The following is an 18,814-nucleotide window of genomic DNA, read 5'->3' on the forward strand; positions in this document are numbered from 1 at the left end:
AGCTTAACGATGGTGGCACGTGGAGGAGGAGCTCGGCGGCGGTGACGCGTGGAGGATGAGCCAGGTGGTGGCGTGTGGAGGAGAAGCTTAATGGCGACGGCGCTAGGAGAACAAGCCCAATGACAAATGAGTTGCATGGGGCAGCTGACCATAAGGAGGAGACTGACGGTGGCGCATAGAGGAGAATCCTATACACTGTTGAACGGTCGGCCTCACCTCATTTCCCCATGCCTCCCCGTCCCAATCTCACCTCCTCCGTCACCTCATGCAACCTAGCCAGATCTTGTTCCTCGTTGCTAGGGCCATGAAGAACCTAATCTCGCTCATCAACAAGCTGCAATGGGCCTGAGAGTATAATGGAAATAGAGAGAGAACAATGGGGGAAGAGGACAGTGGAGGGAGAACCGTGGGGAAGAGTTGAGGATAATGAGATGAAGTTTTTTTATATGTTATCAAGTGATGATAATGATAAAAATTCATGATATGATGAGTCAATAAAAATGTATGGTAAAAATCCATTTCACTATCATCCTCTATTTCAAAAAACTAAATACAGTCATCTAGTTAAATAATTTTCAAGATAATTCTAATTTAACAGATAAATATTTGTATAAAGAATCGGAAACCAACCCGTTTCTGGAGAATTATTGTCCACGAGTTGCATGAATCATGATCTTAGTCAATCAACGAGTTATCCACGTCACACCGGAATCAACCAACCAATAAAGAATAATGTATTCACTATTCAGACTCCAGAGCGACATTATCCGATTGGAGACGCTGGACCCATGTTGCCTTTCTTTCAGCGACACGAAAGCGCAAACCCAACCAAAAAAAAGGAGCAACAGCAACGAGAAACGCAGCGTAGATCCTAGCCATTTCGGCGTTCCCCTCTCCTCCTTCCTCGACCGCCGTCTCATCTCCTCCACGACTCAAGGAACGGCGGCGCTCCCCCGCGGCGGCGTCGGGATGAGGCCAGCGGAGGCGCACCAGTCGCGGCTGCTCTACGAGCTCTGCGCACTCCTGCTGACAATTCTTCGGTCGCCGGAGGGGCCGCGGCCGCTGCTGCCGCGGCAGGTGACGGCGGCGGGGGTGGCGTCCATGCTGCTGGGCGCGTCCATGGCGCTGATGCTCTGCGGGTCCGTGACCTTCATGCTGGGGTTCTTCCTCATGCCCTGGGTCGTCGGGCTCGGCTGCGTCTTCCTCTTCGTCGGCTTCGTCACCAACCTCTCTGGGATCGGGAGGGCCATCCTCCTCTGGCCCGCAGCCGCCTCCTCGCCCAAGGAGGCCTCCCCATGTACGTGATCTCACCGGTTTGGCCGTTTAGGGTTACATGTTTCTGGGGGATGAAAGATCCTTCTTTTGTATGATTGGGGTGCCGAATATCGAAATTCAGTGTGAATTTGAGCGTAATTGGGAACTAATAGGTGAATCGGTGAGGTTCCCATGCTTGGTCAGGGTTAAACGCGCCAAATTGAGCATTCTTTGCTTAAATTTTCCCTAGTTTGAAGCATCTAAGTTCTTTGGAAGCTTGAAATCGTTGTGAACGGCGCGAGCGCCTGAGCCAGCCCGCATTCGAGCGTGTGCTCGCGCGGGTATGCAAGGGATTTTTCCGATTTATGCTGTCACGCACGGAGCGTGGGGGCAACGCTCCATGGTGGAATCGAGCCTGGCGGGGGTTCGATCCCCTATTCCGCACCCAGCCTCGGGACCTCCAATAAAGGCCGTGCAGATGGAGTCCCACCGTAAAAAAAAATCGTTGTGAACGTTGAAACTAAAGTAGGTTATTGATGCAAATTGGGAATTTAGGAGAATTCTTTCCCTAAAAAACAATTTAGGACAATTCTGCCGATTTAGTTCAAGAGGGTATCATAGGCTTGGACAATTGTTTTCAAGAGTCAAGACAATGTGAACAGCCTGTGGTAGAAAAGTGCCGTACCTCTATTTTGCAGTTCTTCTTGGTAAGCGACATTAGCTTAGGATTTAAGCGCACAGCACCGCCCATCCTACAGAAAAGGGGTAAGGGGAAAGTAAGTAATCGCTGGTGGTGCAAGCCAGACAGCCAGTACAAGTTAGTTTTAGTTATGCAAGTTAAGGTCAGTAACGGCTATTGATAACTGTAGTTTGATGAATTATCGGAATGGGAAAAGTTAGTTATGTCACACACTGTGTGAAATTAAGGGAGGGAAAGGAAGAGTAAACATGTAAAGTCAAAAAGGATCATGTAACAATGACATCGGTATTTACTTTCCTGAGTGCTTTAGTGCTTGTTAAGTAGGAGACCAGGGAAAGAACCATTGTATATTGATTCATGTTGATTGCGGGACAGGGGAATTTCTTAAGAAAAATATTTGAAACGAAGACAATGTAAGGATTCATGATCTTACAGGACAAGAACTTTCCTGGTCTCTTAACTAAAAAGTAGGGAAAAACAGCAGACAGGTGGGAATTGACCTGGCCTATTCCTTTCAGTATTTCACTATTGTCCTTATATTTCTTACAGGAATAGAGAATTAGAAATACAAGAGTGAGATAATGGTGGAATTCAACCTCAGTTTCAAAACCAACCAAGATTAGCTCTAGAAAAGTGTTGTTCTGAAACATGGAAAATCTACACTCTTATTTTTCGTTTTCTTTGCTGAACAAAGCTGATAGACTAAGTACATCTTCAAGAAGTATTATTACCATCTAGAATAAGTTCAAACCATTTCAATTCCATTTTCTTTAATACTCCAGCATAGGTCGTTATCATGCTACCAAGACTTTTTACCTTTATATCCAACGCAGCACTGTAACAACGCCTTTTTGTTGTCATCTTCTTGCAGGGCATATATTTTCCAAGCCTCCGTTCATGCCGATGTGAAGCAAAATACGAAGTAGGCTCCCACGGAGGTGTATAGAAGCAGCGAGGTTTGAGCAGCTCGGTTTATCGCTGCATAACCTATATTTTCCTTCGTGGGCAACTTTTTTACCATGTAACACCGCAGCAAGTTTTAAATGGTTTATACTAGTAGGATACTTCTTTGTACATATGGAAAAAAATGTTCTGGTATAATTATACATGGGGCTTATAATTGTTTCAGAAATGTTCTAATTTCAGTTCCTCTGCAGAACAACAAGAATCTTATATTTTTCAGCCTGTCTTAATTCTTACTGTTGATCAATTAGGTCCTCCCCCTTGGGCCCTTCTCCCTACTGCCCTGTTAAGTTCTACCTATGCTCATGTTGGAGAGGAACAATATGCAAATCTCCATTTCTAGTTCAATTGAAGTGCCACCAACAGTTCAATTTCTATGCATTCTGTTTTGGACCCTCGAATGAAAATGAAAAGTGTGAACTTGTCTCTGGGCTTCTCTTCTAGTTCAATTGCTATGCTTCTCTGTGCAGTCTCAACAGAAGTGCCACCTACCGACGTACAGTGAACTTAATCTCTTGCCTTCTGTTCTGGTGATGTTACACAAACTGTGAAGAAACTCAGAAATTGCAGTTTCCTCTCACATTAACTTTGTCTCTTATGCTTAAACATTACTTAATCCTTGCCTAGACAAGCAAGAATAAGCACAACAGACCTTGATAAAGTGCTTTCTTTCCTGAGTACAAAAAGGCTATCAGATTCACAGATTGCTACAGATACCCGCCCCTGCTGGAAACGTTGGGTAGGCCCAAAAAATAGTTCGCTCCCAAGTCCCGAAACCGATAGAAAGTGAAGACCTCACGAAAGAAAAGGCTAGGCGATTAGGCCAAAATATGTGGCCATGAAAGCAACAGGACGTCTGCCTGAAGAAGCAATGCCCTACCACAAGAAAGCTTTGCGTGAGTACGTGCCCATAGCCCCATTCTAGGGTCGACGTCAAGCAACTGGCATCCAAGGGAGTTATGTGACTTGCGCTGCACCGGCACCGGCACCGGCTCCGTGTCTTGTTGGCAGGGTGGTGCTGCTTTGCAACCGCCGGCAACGGTGAAGCTTGGCCGTGTCGGAGTCCAGGAGCTAAGAAACGCAAGGGAGAGACAAACGAAGAGAAGAAAGGCACAACTCGTTATCAGGTGGGCAGATTGTTCGTGTGCTCTGATTCGACCAAATATATAATCCCGACGCATTTAGCATTTTGCATATATTTGATGAGTTCAGAACAAGAAGCAGGATTTTGCAGTTCACACAATCTCAAAACGGAATATTTGCTGTGAAAGCCTGCGGCGAATAAAATCAGAAGGCCATCGAATGGAAGGAATCAGGAATGCACTCCGACATGAACAAAAGAGATTGTGTGCGGTGACACTCCGTGTTGTAATATTTTAAACTCTTTATTTCTTCTCTAATACAAAGATACGTAGTCTTCCTGCATATTCGAGAAAAAAAATAAGCAAAAGAGAACTTCGTCAACCTTCACCTTAAAACTGACACCATTGCCACAGTTACAAGACGAGGAAAATAACAAATCCTAAAGTACCGATTCATAATTCTCAGAAAAAAAAGGAGAGTAGTGATCCATATAGGGAATCCAAAATCCCTCGCAACAGATCACTCAGCCGCTGAAACTAATGCAGCATTAATTTTACATCATTCGACACAAAACCAGAACTACATTGTTTCTGGAAGACATTCTTAGCCATAGTTCAGGCGGAACATGTCGTTCTGCACGTAGAAGTTCCCTGGTTCTGCTGGCATCAAATGGAACATCTGCACCAACAGGTTACAATCATCAATTTCATTTGGGCATGCCAACAAAAAAAAAAGTCACAGAGAAAAGACAAATAAACAAAAAAAAAATAGACAGACCATAATAGATGTAACCAATACAAACATCTTTTAAGGCTTTAACGTAACAGAAAACTGAAGGTAATCTAGCCTGTGGGGACTCAGTTCAGCTATCTAAAAAAACAGAAACATCAAATACCTCACAACACAGCTGACGAGACACAATTATGGTAGACATGAATTCGAAGCACACACAAGTTGGACAGTAGCAGGTGCAATATTTTCTGATTTTCTCCAAAAACCAGGCGACAACAATGAGCATGATCGAGGAAGCACGCAACAAGAACATGGTTCATGTATTAACTTAGAAGCTAGACCTTACTAGGAAAACACAGAGAAGTGATGTGCCGAAAGGGTTGGCATTCCAGGGCATCGAAAATGATTCAGTAGATACGACTTTGTCAATAAAAATGCAACCTGTCAGCATCCCACATCTGTGTTCACAAACTTAGTTCACTGATAAAACAGGATGCTAAAATTCTGAACTCAGGAATACAAGATTAACCAATACTAGCGTGAATCAAACACAAAGCAAATGTCAAAGGCAATGCAAAATATGACAGCTATGATAGAATCAAACAAAAAATTGCTACATCTCCCCGATGTGGATAACAAGATAATCAACAAGCATTAAAAAAAGAATCATGTTGACATGCCCTCCGCGAAAATAATAACAACGAACTAGATTGAGCATGGAAACTCCAAATCATCATATAATTCTCAAATCCCTCAACCAAACCAAGAGATCAAATGATGCAATAGATCACTGGAAATAGCAGAATGAAGTTCAACATACAAATTGTGTGCCCTTGAAGGAGGTAATAACTATGAACAAAACATTGCAACAAAATAATCCTGGCAGGGACAGATCACACTGTGAATCCTAGAGTGTAGAGACAATCTGAAAAGTACAGGAGGCAACAAGATATGTGCAGCAATCAAATTATGACCAATCCTATCTCCAGAGCAATAAACAGATATTGAATAAAACAAATCCGCAACATTAGCAAGTCAGCTAGGATGCAGATAATGTACCGGAGCAACCGCATCTCCGCAACTAATCGCTAGGATACATCCAAATACGCTCTAAAACATCTCAGTATAGAGAGATCAAACGTTCCAGTCACGGCTACGAATCAGATTAGGTGAAAGGATCGTTAGAGGCTAAAGGGAGATCACCTGCGAGAACTTGAGGAGGTGCTTGCCCTCGCCGATCTGCAGGGCGCCGGAGACGAAGACGAGCATGTCGCCAGCGGGGCCGGATGGCTGGCAGTCAACGGTGGTGACCTGGTCCTTGCACGCGGCGAAAGGGAGCGAGGTGAGCTTCCCGGCGACGAAGACGAGCATGTCGCCAGCGGGGCCGGATGGGTGGCTGGCAGTATCATTAGTCTTGCCATTAAAAGTACTTTAAGCATATTGTATATTTATAACAACTATTTGCATGTGCATTTTTGAAAAATTAGCTGTCGAACTTTGAAAAATAATGTCAACATTGATCTCAATTACAAGTGTTGTGGTATGCAGCCTCCTCGATCTACTTGTTGAACGTGGTGCAGTCCCTCCTGATCTCCCCATGCCTTCCGGTCTTCACTCCGACTCTCCCCAGCTTGACCATGGCCTCCTTGAACGCCTCGAAGAAGTGTGTCTGGTTCTTGGAGAATCCCTTCACCGCAGGACGCGACGCGCCGTCGCTGTACAGCGCCTCGTCGGAAGTGAACTGGCTCAGCCCGCCGGCGAGGTTGGCGTTTGTAGTAGGCGTCGTCGAAGGCAGTCGGGGTGATCGGGTCCATGTTGACGGCGATGGTCGCGCCGACGTCCGGCGGGCACACCTGCATGAGCTGCCGCGCGTACGCCGGGTCCACCGTCGCGCCGCCTCCGTGACGGTACAGGCGATCGGTGAAGCGGGTGCAGTGCGCGAACCCAACGGTGTGCGCGCCCGAGAGCGTGACCAAGTCGAGCGTGCCGAGGTTGTGCTTGGCGAACATGGCCGCGAGGTCCTTGACGCGCATGTCCGGCCCCGGCAGCCTGCCCGCGACGTTGCTGGCCTTGGAGACGAGCCCGTCCAGCCGGCCGAGCTCGACGGCCCAGTGGGGGCCGGACGACCGCCACGCCATTACCACAACCAAGAGTCAGACACTGGCATTGCCAAGTCTCAGGAGCTGTAACCATGACAAGAGAGAGCTAGCGGTGCATGATGAGTGAGCGCCTCAATTACCATGCTGACGACGTCCCTGGCAGCGATGGCGAGGATGTCCGCACAGGAGACCACGCCGGGGCACTTCTTCTCGACCTCGGTCGCTGGCGAGGGACACGTTGTCCGGCGCGTCCTTCTCGGCATCGCTGTCGCGGGACGCAATTATGACCGACGCGTCACAGCCCTGCAAATAAATTCACCAGAAACATGTCGATTTCAATTGCACTCGGTACAAACTACAAAGCACTATCAACAATACATTCAAAATGAGTACAGCAGTACTTTGCATCACTGGTAATTTGGAATTGAAAAAATTTCGTGAGAGTGAGGAATGGTGGCGTGGACAGCATGAATTTCTGCATTCGCCACGTCGGAAATCACAAATGGGTGCCTGGTAGTGATTTGGCACCGGGGACGTCCGACACGTCTGGCCTAAATATTTGGTAAGATTCATCCCAGTTGACAGAAAAGGTCGTGCAGACACATGGCCGAAACGGCGAGTGCCTGATTTGGAGCCAATCGAGCCGTCATTCCTACCAATAATCTACTGCCCGATCAACCATGCGATTATCCTCCAGGCAAAAATCTAAAAATAGACAAAATTTACACAGTACTTATCAAAATAAATAATATATCGACGTATTTATAAATTTAGTATTGGTATTTGATATTTTGTTACTGAAAACCCGATTTCAGTTCGCGAGACACCGAAAAAGGATGGGCTCAACCGTTTTCGCCACCTGAGTTGCCAAAAATAACATGTAGGTACCGAATACGGTGCACAATACCGTATTTAACACCTCAGATGCCGAATATAGGCTTGTTCTTATGTCGGCAACGGTCTTATCACGCTTTAGTTGTCGCATGCTACTGTTGTCCTGACGTCCCGCGTGCTGCTGTTGTCCGTGTCTTTGTCACGCTTTGCAGGCCACGCGTTGTTGTCCCAGTGTCTGCTACCATGTGTTTGCTATATAATGACAAAGGGCTTCAGTTGAGAGCTTCACGCAAGAAGAGAGGATAGGAGGAGGAGCGCGAGGAGAGGAGAAGCAGTGCGATGCGAGGAGGAGTAGCAGCGTGAGGAGATGATAAGCAGCGCAAGGTGATGAGGAGCAGTAGCGCGAGTTGAGGAGGAGCAGTAGGAGAGGAGTAACTTGAGGAGCAACAACGCGAGTTACAGTAAGTACTTATATTATATATTTAATTAATACTTAGATTAATAATAATAATTAGAGTAAGTAGATTGTTTAATCGGTTCAATTATATTTGTTTAATTATATTAATTTGATAAATTGGAATACTTAGATTATTTGCTTATGTAGCAAAAATAGTCCTATTAGGTTATGATTGTGATTTTGGTGATTAATAATAATATAGTCATTGGGACTAATATGTTTATTAAGAATATATGTTAGTAGGTTTTATGGATGTAATACATAAAGAAATCTCCGCATCCGTGACAAAAATTGACTGAATTGGAGAAGTCCTAGGAGAATTGACCTCATCGTATGGTACAGTGCTCTGTGTGTTGAACTTACCATAGTGTTTCTAACAAAGGGGAGAAAGTTAAGGACCTCACCAAATAGTTCAATGATCTACACAGGGTAACATTGGAGTATTTCCTGCAGAGAAGAATATAAGTGCTGAAGACTGAAGATCAACCCATCGGATGGTTCGGTGCTTGGTTTGTGCACGCCGGTGTAATACCCTAAGTGTTTAAGAAATAAAATAAAGCAGTTGACCATGGGTCTTCTGGAAGTGCGAAATTTGACTTTTTAGATCCGTTGTTCAGATGTACCATCAGAGACCGCAGATGTGTAGATCTCATCGAGGTAATTCCATTTTACAATGCGTGTGCTTGTGTGATAAGTGCTCTTATAACTTATGTGTTTGTGTGTTAACTGCTCTTACAAATTCTTACAATACGTGTGCTTATGTGGTAACTGTTCTTACAAATTCTTACAATATATGTGCTTATATGATAACTGCTCTTACAAATTCTTACAACACATGCGCTTATGTGATAACTGCTCTTACAATAATTCGAATACATTGCTAGAACTACAATCGGATGGCTACCCATATATACAGTAGGGATATATCTGTTTGGAAACCATTTGAAAAAACTAGTTGTTGAAATATAACCGTTGTAATAAAGTCGTTGCAAGAAACAACCGCTACAAATAAAATATACTATATGAGATATGGAGAGTAGGAGTGTGTAGAAATATAGAAGGAGAATTTTTTGGAGTGAATAGACAAATGAAGATATGACTAGTTAAATTTCACTAGTCTGCTAAAGTTGCACTGAGCAAGATGAGCAGCAGCACGCGGGAGCGGTGACAAGACCGCTGCCGGCCTGTATTCGGCACATGTGCTGTATTCGGCACCTTAGATATTGAAAACGGTCGGACCCATCTTTTTCGGTGCCTCACGTACCGAAATCGGGTTTTCGATGAACGAAGTGTCGAATACAAATGCTAAATTTGTAAATATGCTGATATATTATCTATTTTAGCAAATATAGTACCGTATGTTGTCTAATGTATCATTCCCTTCTCTCTCGTTTTTTTGAAAAAGACCATCATTCCTATTTTTTGCTGAGACAAACCGAATTCATTCCGATCTGAAAATTCCAATGAAATGAGCAGTAAGCTGCAAGCCTGAAAGGCGGCTGAGAGCTGTAAGCCTGAAAGACAGTTGAAAGCTGCAAACTTTACAAGGCTGATCAAACTGAACCTCTTCAATAGGATTGCAAACCAAGAAACTCCAATAGACGATCCGAATGCAGCTGAACGTTTGGAATCAGGGAGTTTCGCAGGAATCCGTTCGATTCCAGCATCATTTGGTAGAAATTCCCGTGTTTCTTAACTTCGCTCCTATAAAGAACCTCAAGTTACACAAACGCGCAGCTGCAGGCGCTGATGTATATCTCGCTCACCTCGACGAAGCAGTCGTGGAAGAAGAGGCGCAGCGTGGCCGGGACCGTGACAAAGGTCTCCTTGATCTTCTTTGCCACCACTGACCGCACGATCGCCTCGACGTCCGGGCACGTGGACCGGTAGTAGTCCGGCGACAGCTTCGCCTCGCCGGACGGAAGCATTGCGGCCACCAGGGCCGCCACTACTACAGTAACAGGTGCCCTCTCCACTGCTCCATGGCCTTGGAGCTCAAGCTCTGTGTGTGTGCGCTCCGATGGGAAGAAGACATTGACTAGCGACCAGTGGCTAGCTTGGAAGGCTCTACAAATGGAGACAGGGAGGAAGGATGGGCCTGTGTATACAGTGTGCACTAGGGTGAGTGAAAAAGGAGAGGGTGAGTCAACAGATGTTGGACAGCTGATCGTTCAGTCAGATGTCCACTTTGTGATCAAGAAGATGAAACATATATTATATTCCTCTGCTCCTGTGTTTTCGCACGGGACTTATGATTCAAGCTCCTCAGCTGGGTCAGTCTCCAGTAGCTCGCACCCTCCGCTTCAGATGATGTTTTCACGGATTGGTGGCACCGAGCGCAACAACGAGCAGGAAAAGAAAGATGCAAAGGGCTCCACCCTCTGATCATCTTTGGCGCATCATGGCTGTGGAAGCACCGTAACAACGGTGTGTTCAATGGTGTCTCACCTTGAGTAAAGACGGTCTTGCAAGAGATCTCAGACGAGACACGACTATGGATCATGACAGGAGCAAAGAGGCTGGAGGCCTTGTGGCAAGATTAGGAGTGCTACGAGAGATCTCGAAAGTGGTCATTCCTTATTGTTTATGTGGCACGCCTGTTATTTGAATAGCTATCCCTTTTTTTCCCTTTCTTCCTTGCTCCGAGGGGCTTCCCTTAGGCAATGTATTTGTATCGGTTTTTTCTATCTTAATACAATGATACGTAGTTCTTTTGTGTATTCGAGAAAAAAAGAAGAGAGGTTAGGTTGATAATTTAATTACAAATTGCAATATGATGAAGCTAAGTAGTTGAAGGGATAACTGAAAATTGCAATGTTGTAGAATCTGTACAATTTGTTAGTAAAATATCTGATTTGAAAACAACCAGCTACATGCACAGGTATAAAATCAGGGCACATTCAGGAGATTTTGAGGACTAGTAGTCTCCAACTCATCCGACGCATTGTTGAGAAACTGATATCAAACTTGACCTGGTTTTCATCACATGCATCGAGATTCGAGATATGATATAATTATTAACTCTCATCAGGAGTGGATGGTTAGGTGTGTTCTGGTGCAGATCACAACCTCTTGGAAGGTTTTTCAAGTAGAATTGTTCCAAGGAAGAAATACTGACGATATTATACTAGCAGTACCTGACTTCGTGGATCAGCAAAAGTATAGGCTGCCAATTATTGGCCATTCCAAGAGTATACCGGATTATGATCACGATTCGTACGTGACTCATGAGTTCATGACGTTGATACATCACGGGCGGCTAAGATAAAGATTGGCCATAAATTCCTCACTCGATGTCACTGAGGCCATGCCTATCATGCATATTGGACTTTGAAATGTGAATAGCAGAGCTCTTCCGCTTATCAGCTTCAGCTGATGTTTGTGTTAATGACTATTTGTGAAATCTTTACCCCCAATGCCAATCAAATATAGTCCAACGAGAATTGCGAGCAATGAGCTACACATGGTTCCAATTGTATAATAATCGGATGGTGAAGTGTTACCAACAAACCAATGGACATCATCTCCTTGGATTTGGTATCATCAGAGCCTTTTCAAAGTCCCGTCAGTCAAATTAAGGAATAATAGCAGCATGAAACAAGCTTAAATAATTCAAACTAACAATTTCTTATCACAGAAAAGATGGTTTGTGATTGCCATACAAAGGTTGCAGGTTTGGGCTGGCAGTGCTCCTGTCAGTCCAGACATTGTTATTTTTCAGAAATCTGCCATTTTTTTTGTGTTTCCTTGCATTGTCCTTTATTCACATGTTATTGCTTCGATCTTACCAAGATCAGTACTCTAGTACATTGACGGGTACTCACCATGAGAGCACCTAGCCACAATATGCAGGTACAAAGATAGAGATAAAAGTTGGTTTGAAACTGGTGGAAAAAAATTGTACAAGGCAAATTAATGCTGCACAGCGCTGTGTCAACTGAATTACAAAATTCTGGAACAAAAATTCATGAACACTCAAACAAGATGTACCGAAGCAACAATACAATGCAGTATAGAAATCCTGTTGGGCTGATGAGCATGAGGTGATCTACTGTCACAGAATTAGACCCTAGAAGTCCCCAACTTACGCTCAAAGAGGCGGCGCAATAGGTAAACCTGCACAACACTGGCTGCAACAAGGGCAGCTGATTCAAAGAGTGCCTTGTGAACTGCCCTCCTGCTCATGCTTTCATTTACTGCATCACAATATGGAAGGAAAGCATCACAATTTTAGGAACAATACATGCTTAGCTGGTAATGCCAAATTTGTCCATAAGATTGATAGCTGAGAAGCCATAGAAAATAGTAGATGTAAAATGCTGGTGGGTTAGACATCATCACATCAGTGCAAAAGACTATGCAAAGGAAGGGCTGTAACCAAACATGAGGCTACACAAATATGACTCGGCAAGTCGGCATGCATTCTCATGTTGCTCATTAGTGGAGTATGTACTACGTAATAGTTCTCAAAATTGAAAACCAGATATCCCTCCCCAAGTTGTCAAATTGCAGTGACTCTACCTGAACATGGTCGTATCGGCACCTTATGATTAAATAGCAGACTGAACCTCTTAATGCAGGGAAACGATTGAGAGTAAGAAACTAACAAGAAGGAAGTCGCATATTGGCTACAACTTCTTTTGAGTTTCTTTTTTTAATGAATTGTTGGGTATTATTCTGAACTAGTATTTAGAAAGGAAAGATAGAGATGATAACAGCGATGCCTTACATATTATACAGTTCATTAGTAATTAGATGAGAGAGCATGGCAGGAGGGGCTTACGTATTGCTTGGCGGTCTGTTTGGGCCTCTAACCAGTGCTGTTCGAACTGAATGTTGTAGAGGGCTTCATCCAACTTTGCAATTTGTTCGAACAAAGGGCCAAAATGCTCTGCATGTTTTCAGAAGAAAAAAAACCATTAATATGTTGCTTATTAGACAAGTTAAAGGAGATTACGAAAACTCAACTCGTACCATCTTTGGCATGCTGGTCGAAATATGAAAAATGTCCAACATGCACATCGAAGTCCACAGTTTCATGATATGGTGACTTATTAGTGAAGCAGAAGCGGTGGACACCTCTCTTTTGAACTATGAATTCGAATTTATCACTAATTTTGTCACGAGAATCATGGATTTGATCGCCTTTAGGATCTTTAACCTGCCATAAATCAAGATTGAATCAGCTTTGTAGTGGATGCGACTTAAAATAATAAATAGCTTATTTAGCACAGAGATAATGAACTGCTTATGTGACGTTCTCAAAACAATTTATCTGAATGCATCAGCAGATGGGTGCTGCAATAATCTACATCATGAAGTCGATTAGATATACATGGGCTAACACACAAAAGTAATTCATCTGTTGGAAGTCAATCCTTACTATAGAGTAAGAGTAAGTGATAACCAACCAGTCCCAACAGGTTAACTGATTCCATCCGCAGAAGAAAAGGTACATTTCTATGAAAAGACTACGGCTGCTCTCTCCAAAAGCAAAGCAAGAACACAACTAAGACACAAAATGACTTGCGCTAGTAAGTTGAACTGCTGACATCGAATCAATAGTCGGATTTCAAATATGTCCAGTATTTCAATTCTCAAACAAATATGAAGGTAGTTGGCCTTGGCTAGTCATTGCTCCTTACAAGAAAGGAAGCAGCAATTTTACCACACTACCGAAAATTGGGTATAGTGACAAGGAATGAAAGAGAGGAAGTGAGGCCATACCACAAGATCCACGCCATCCTCGGTGTAATGCCACGGGGTGTCCGCCTTGATGACAACAAAGGATACATGAACCGTATCCCCTTCGTAATCAACGTTATGGGAGAAGCACTCCTCCCTATCGATCACGAAGCGGATAGCCGCAGCATTGCGCAAGAAAGGCATGAGACACAGGGCCAAGAACACCCCCAATCCGAGACTCCTCGTCCCCATTGTCTCACTGGCAGAAACACAGAGCGATGCGAAATTAGACCCTGTTTGATCAGAATTCAAGCATTACAGAGCCATTATAACTACACGCAGGGGCGGGGCTTAAGAAATTATACAAATTGGCAATGAACAGATTCTGCAGAACAGAACAGAACAGAACAGAACGGACACACTCCACTCCCCGACAAGAAGAAGCCAACCCAAGTTCGAACGGAGGCCGATGACGACACCGGCGAGAGGTGCAGCTCCGGTGGAAGGAAGCCTGGATCTGGACGGAGGCGCGTTCAAAGCTGACCTTGGACGCAGTCCGCGAAATCAATCTTCACCCGCCTCCTCCGCGGAGCTCCTCCTCTTAAGAGACGAGAGATCGGGAAGCCGGCGGGTTTGCATTAGAGAGCACGAGGCCTTGTCTTTTCGTTGGGTTAACACTTGTACATGTGGACCTTTTTGAAACGTAATTTGCAGGAGCTCTGTCATTCAATTAAAAATAGGAGAAGCATATTTTATATAATATGATAGGTTAAAGTTATAGTTATCTTCACCCTAGACTTTACTGAACACACAATCAAAAATACATAGAGGACACAACAACGCCTGGCGAGGATGGCTCTAGAGCAGTCGAAATGCTCACCTATGCTGTTCAATGTCCTCCTTGGCGCACAAAGGCGAAGCTTCATTAGGGTTAAGATGGGCCATGGTCCCTCTAAATTTGGGCAACTACATGGTAAACGTGGTAGTATTTAGGTAATTTTGCTGATTAAGCTTTAAAGTGGCCCCCTCTACCTTGCTTATTCTTCATAATTTAGTGTTGGCCTTGCTAATTTTATGTGTAAGCTCTGCCACTGTTGGTGCATCTTGCGACCTCTTGGGTCGACGAGTTTTTGTTTTAGAAAATCCGTCTGTTACGCATTCCACGTTGAAGGAACGGTGTGGGCCCTTTTGTGGATGAGCCTGACGTAAGGGTCAGAATTTTTTATATTTTTATATTTTAAATTTTCAAATCTAACAATTTTAAACATCCATTTGAAAAAAATATCAATGCCCTATGACCCTTCCAACATATGATAGCCATCCATTCGTGCTATTTTTTCAAACTCTAAAATTGCTAAATTTGAAAAATTAAAATATAAACATTAAAAAGACGTATGAGGACCACGTGCAGTTAAGAACATGGGGGGCCTGGTGCAAGCCCGGCCCAGACCTTTCCATGGGCCATGTCCCAGACCTTTCCATGGGCCATGCCAAATGTCTAGCTACAACTACTCTCTTCCTGCGTGTGTGCACTGTGCCGCAGCAATGAGCAACTTTTGTTACCAATGGCAATAACGAGAAACAGTCTCACTAGCAACAGCAAGAATGGCCACCAGCATAACTTCAGCATTGCAGGATTCTCAGGCCATAACGTGTAACCGGTTTGTGGCTCACATGATGCTTGTTGAATGTATCACATGCTTCAGAGGCTCAACACATCGCATAAACATTGTAAACTATTGTCTTGCAAAGTTTCTAAACATGGACTGGTGAACGAAGAGATGTGAAACTAGATTCAGAAAACCACAATACGAGTGCACAATGTTCTTCCCCGTCAAAACAAGGAAACTACAGACGGATTCAGCTGAGGCTAGTTTAAGTCATCCGCTGAGCAGCCTCCTTGGCGAGAAGCTTTTCCCTGGCCTTGGTCTTAGCCTGCGACTTGGAGCCCATGATGCCGCCACCCCACTTCTTCCTGACCTCGTCGAACTTGTCGTTGAAGTTCGCCTGGAGAATACAAGTTGCGAAGTCAGTGAACAAGTAACAAGTGGATCATTGGATGTCAAGATTACAACGAAATTGCATTGTTTCCTACCTTAATAGCCTCCAAGATCTTGCTGAACTCAAGCTTGTCCTCGTTCTTGACAGTGGTCAGGCATAGAACAGATGCAGTCTTCTTGTGAACAATCTGCATATGATTATTTGTAAACAACGGGCCTTTATTTCAGCTAGCCTTGATAGATTCAACAGAGTTTGAAACAGAGTAGGAGAAAAACATACTGATCCAAGGCGAGCCTTTCCTTTAACAATGCAGTAAGGGACCTCCATCTTCCTGCACAGGGCTGGAAGCCACACAACCAACTCAATCGGATCCACATCATGAGCAATGACAACAAGCTGGGCCTTGCTCTGGAGGAAAAAAAAACATTCAATCAATACAACATCATTGCTTGTTGCCATAGAAGTGTTAATCCTTGATTGCCAAGTAGTTAAGTGAAACAAAGAAGTGAATAAGCCTTACCTGCTCAATGAGGTAAGTCACATGGTTCAGGCCATACTTCACAACGATTGGTTTCTTTGCCTCAACAGTTTTCCCTTCATTCTCAGCCTGAGCCCTCTTCAAAAGCCTCTCCTTCTTGGCAGCTTTGTCCTCAGGGCGGTACTTGAGAAGCATCTTAAACAAGTTGGTTGCTGCAAAATTAATCACATCAGAGATATTCGACCTACAAAATTTTATTTGGAAAACTAAAGAGATGCATTATACAGAACCAAGAAAGCAATCATCAACAATAACAAAGGAGGCAAATAGAGGAGGTGCAATTCCAGAACAGACATAGTATGAGCATACCAGCCACATAGTCAACTACAACAGAACACAAGAGTATATTCATCTTATATTGATTGCACCTCCAGAGGTGAGATGCTGATGCCAGTCATTCTATAGTTTTACAGTAGCTCATATGAGCACAAATCCGCTCGTTTAGCAGCAGCGTTTCATCATATTTACAGGTGAATACTGCATGCATGATTAGACATTCTACTATCCATTCTTGAGTTAAAAAAACTCTGAAAGACTAGGGGAAATGATTAGATAAGCACAAATAAAAGGCTCCATAAACTCAAGACAAGCCACCAGTGCTAATCAAGATACCCAAACATGACAACTGGTGTTAAACACACCCTACCACTATATTGCCCGATCATGTGAGACAAGAACACCCAATGGTAACCAGAAACTTACAATGAATACATCAAGACGGTTCATTATCGATCCATGGAGCAAATGACATTGTTAGGACAGGTTCCCTCATCTATTACAGACTCGCAAGCAAAAAAAGGGCACCTAATTCAGGTATTGCGATTTCTATGTCCAGTGCTAGCGAATCAGAGGGGTGAGTGATGTGCATACCGAGGTTCTTGTCGAGGGTGCGAGTGAACTGGTTGAGCGCCGGGGGCACCTTGAGGCGCTGCTTGAGGATGCGGCGCTGGCGCTGGATGCGCACGACCTTGGGCCACTTCACGAACCGGTGCAGGTCCTTCTTGGGGGGAAGTGCGCCGCCGATGCCGAACTGCTTCGGCCTCTTCTCGAACAGCGGGTTCGTCACCTTCTCCTGCACCCAGCCAAACACAACCCAATCAAACCACACACTCCAGCCATGGCATCGCACACATCTTCAGCAAGAGCATGGCAGACTGCAGAGCTTACGGTCTTCTTCTTCGCCGGCACCGGCGCCCTGCCACCTCGCTTCGGGGCCTGCAAATTTGTGATTCGAACACTTAGCACATTACATGAATCATACGTAAATTCTCAGGAATTCATAGGAAGATTAGTTATCATCCTAATACTGCAATAACATAAGCCAGCGCTCCCAAGATCTACGAAACAAGATTGAAACAACACCCAATAAACCACGAAGAATCCAAGTTTTCTTCACATGATAGAGATTGAACGGTAGGAATCTAAAAGTACAGGCGGCAAATCGGCGGCCACACCGTACGTACCATTTCGCTGGAGGGGAGCTTGGCGCTCCGAACGGGAGACGGCGAAGGGGGAGGACGAGGACGAGGCGGAGGCGGCGAGTGATGCTTCGAAGCAGACTGGTGGTTCTATAAAGGAAGCCTCGGGACGACGTGAACAATTCCTGGCCGTCGGATGTAGGATGAGCAAGGGAACCGGATGATCTCGGCCGTCCAGGGGCGAGATTAGGGTTTCGGCGATGGCACTTGGGCCGCAACCTAGAGCAAGGTGGGAGAGTGGGCCTAGATGGCTGGGCCGGTTGTTCGAGCCCATTTGTTTGGTACTTTTCAAATGAGCCCCCCATAGGTTTGAGTATTACGTATACTACCCTTCACTAAACTTGCGCGGTTGCGGCGTTGGAAGCGAAAATTTTGCTAGGGCATGCGGACACATGGCTATCAGAGTAACTTCGATCCATTCCTTATTTCTGATTTTATATTCATTTATTTAGATTTTCTTCTCTAATTTCTAGCGCGCTTGATCCGATTCTCTAAATTTGTCTCTCTATAATCCACTCACATATATTTTATAACTAACAAATAACTGTTAGTATTAATTATGTATTATGTATTATTGTACTTAGTATTATACTAATTATGTACTTAGTATGGTATTAATTATGTACTCGGTATTATATTAATAAAGCGGAGTTAATTCTCTTGCCATTGATTGTGTGGTCACTATTTTTATAAGACGTGTGCTTGTGTGATAATTGTTTTTACAAATTCTTAAAATACGTGTATTTGTGTGGTAAGTGCTCTTACAACACATGTGCTTACGTGATAATTGCTCTTGCAAATTCTTACAAAGCGTGTGATTATGTGGTAATTACTCTTACAAATTCTTATAATATGTGTACTTATGTGGTAACTGCTTTTACAATACGTGTGCTTATATAGTAATTTCTCTTACAACATATATGCTTGTGTGGTAACTACTTTTACAAATTTTTACAACACGTGTAATTGTGTGGTAATTACTCTTACAAA

At 44.0% G+C, this 18,814-nt stretch overlaps 4 protein-coding genes and 1 pseudogene across 4 annotated transcripts; 1 reads left to right on the plus strand and 4 right to left on the minus strand.

The window, feature by feature from the left end:
- The first annotated feature begins 760 nt into the window (after nt 1-760).
- On the plus strand, nt 761-3,139 carry LOC133897633 (uncharacterized). Its single transcript, XM_062338428.1, has 2 exons — nt 761-1,297; nt 2,826-3,139. Exons 1-2 carry the CDS (start codon nt 970-972, stop codon nt 2,861-2,863), a joined length of 366 nt encoding a protein of 121 aa, XP_062194412.1. The 5' UTR covers nt 761-969; the 3' UTR covers nt 2,864-3,139.
- A 1,249-nt stretch (nt 3,140-4,388) lies between these two features.
- On the minus strand, nt 4,389-6,103 carry LOC133897029 (nuclear transport factor 2-like). The gene is made up of 2 exons (XM_062337620.1): nt 5,936-6,103; nt 4,389-4,678 (listed from the first exon to the last, which is right to left on the minus strand). Exons 1-2 carry the CDS (start codon nt 6,101-6,103, stop codon nt 4,604-4,606), a joined length of 243 nt encoding a protein of 80 aa, XP_062193604.1. The 3' UTR covers nt 4,389-4,603.
- A 187-nt stretch (nt 6,104-6,290) lies between these two features.
- LOC133897030 (peroxidase 73-like) lies at nt 6,291-10,106 on the minus strand (annotated as a pseudogene).
- Nucleotides 10,107-11,983: 1,877 nt separating this feature from the next.
- Nucleotides 11,984-14,482, minus strand: LOC133897390 (transmembrane emp24 domain-containing protein p24beta2-like). Its single transcript, XM_062338118.1, has 4 exons — nt 13,850-14,482; nt 13,097-13,283; nt 12,906-13,013; nt 11,984-12,318 (listed from the first exon to the last, which is right to left on the minus strand). The coding sequence occupies exons 1-4, from the start codon at nt 14,057-14,059 to the stop codon at nt 12,185-12,187; spliced, it is 639 nt and encodes a 212-aa protein (XP_062194102.1). The 5' UTR covers nt 14,060-14,482; the 3' UTR covers nt 11,984-12,184.
- Nucleotides 14,483-15,525: 1,043 nt separating this feature from the next.
- On the minus strand, nt 15,526-17,924 carry LOC133897659 (large ribosomal subunit protein eL8y). The gene is made up of 7 exons (XM_062338456.1): nt 17,810-17,924; nt 17,514-17,561; nt 17,217-17,418; nt 16,329-16,498; nt 16,088-16,216; nt 15,903-15,995; nt 15,526-15,814 (listed from the first exon to the last, which is right to left on the minus strand). Exons 1-7 carry the CDS (start codon nt 17,810-17,812, stop codon nt 15,683-15,685), a joined length of 777 nt encoding a protein of 258 aa, XP_062194440.1. The 5' UTR covers nt 17,813-17,924; the 3' UTR covers nt 15,526-15,682.
- Between the last annotated feature and the right edge of the window lie 890 nt (nt 17,925-18,814).

The sequence above is a fragment of the Phragmites australis genome, chromosome 17, assembly GCF_958298935.1.
Source record: "Phragmites australis chromosome 17, lpPhrAust1.1, whole genome shotgun sequence".
Taxonomy (NCBI): Eukaryota; Viridiplantae; Streptophyta; class Magnoliopsida; order Poales; family Poaceae; genus Phragmites; species Phragmites australis.

Coding starts and splice junctions, on each gene's coding strand:
- LOC133897659 (XM_062338456.1), bottom strand. Junction 16,217..16,328: donor TGACTTACCTCATTGAGCAG/GTAAGGCTTATT, acceptor TTTTTCCTCCAG/AGCAAGGCCCAGCTTGTTGT. Junction 15,815..15,902: donor AGATCTTGGAGGCTATTAAG/GTAGGAAACAAT, acceptor TGTATTCTCCAG/GCGAACTTCAACGACAAGTT.
- LOC133897390 (XM_062338118.1), bottom strand. CDS start 14,059: ATGGGGACGAGGAGTCTCGGATTGGGGGTGTTCTTGGCCCTGTGTCTC. Junction 13,284..13,849: donor AGGATGGCGTGGATCTTGTG/GTATGGCCTCAC, acceptor GATTTATGGCAG/GTTAAAGATCCTAAAGGCGA. Junction 13,014..13,096: donor CGACCAGCATGCCAAAGATG/GTACGAGTTGAG, acceptor GAAAACATGCAG/AGCATTTTGGCCCTTTGTTC.
- LOC133897633 (XM_062338428.1), top strand. CDS start 970: ATGAGGCCAGCGGAGGCGCACCAGTCGCGGCTGCTCTACGAGCTCTGC. Junction 1,298..2,825: donor GCCCAAGGAGGCCTCCCCAT/GTACGTGATCTC, acceptor ATCTTCTTGCAG/GGCATATATTTTCCAAGCCT.
- LOC133897029 (XM_062337620.1), bottom strand. CDS start 6,103: ATGCTCGTCTTCGTCGCCGGGAAGCTCACCTCGCTCCCTTTCGCCGCG. Junction 4,679..5,935: donor ACCTCCTCAAGTTCTCGCAG/GTGATCTCCCTT, acceptor CTGTTGGTGCAG/ATGTTCCATTTGATGCCAGC.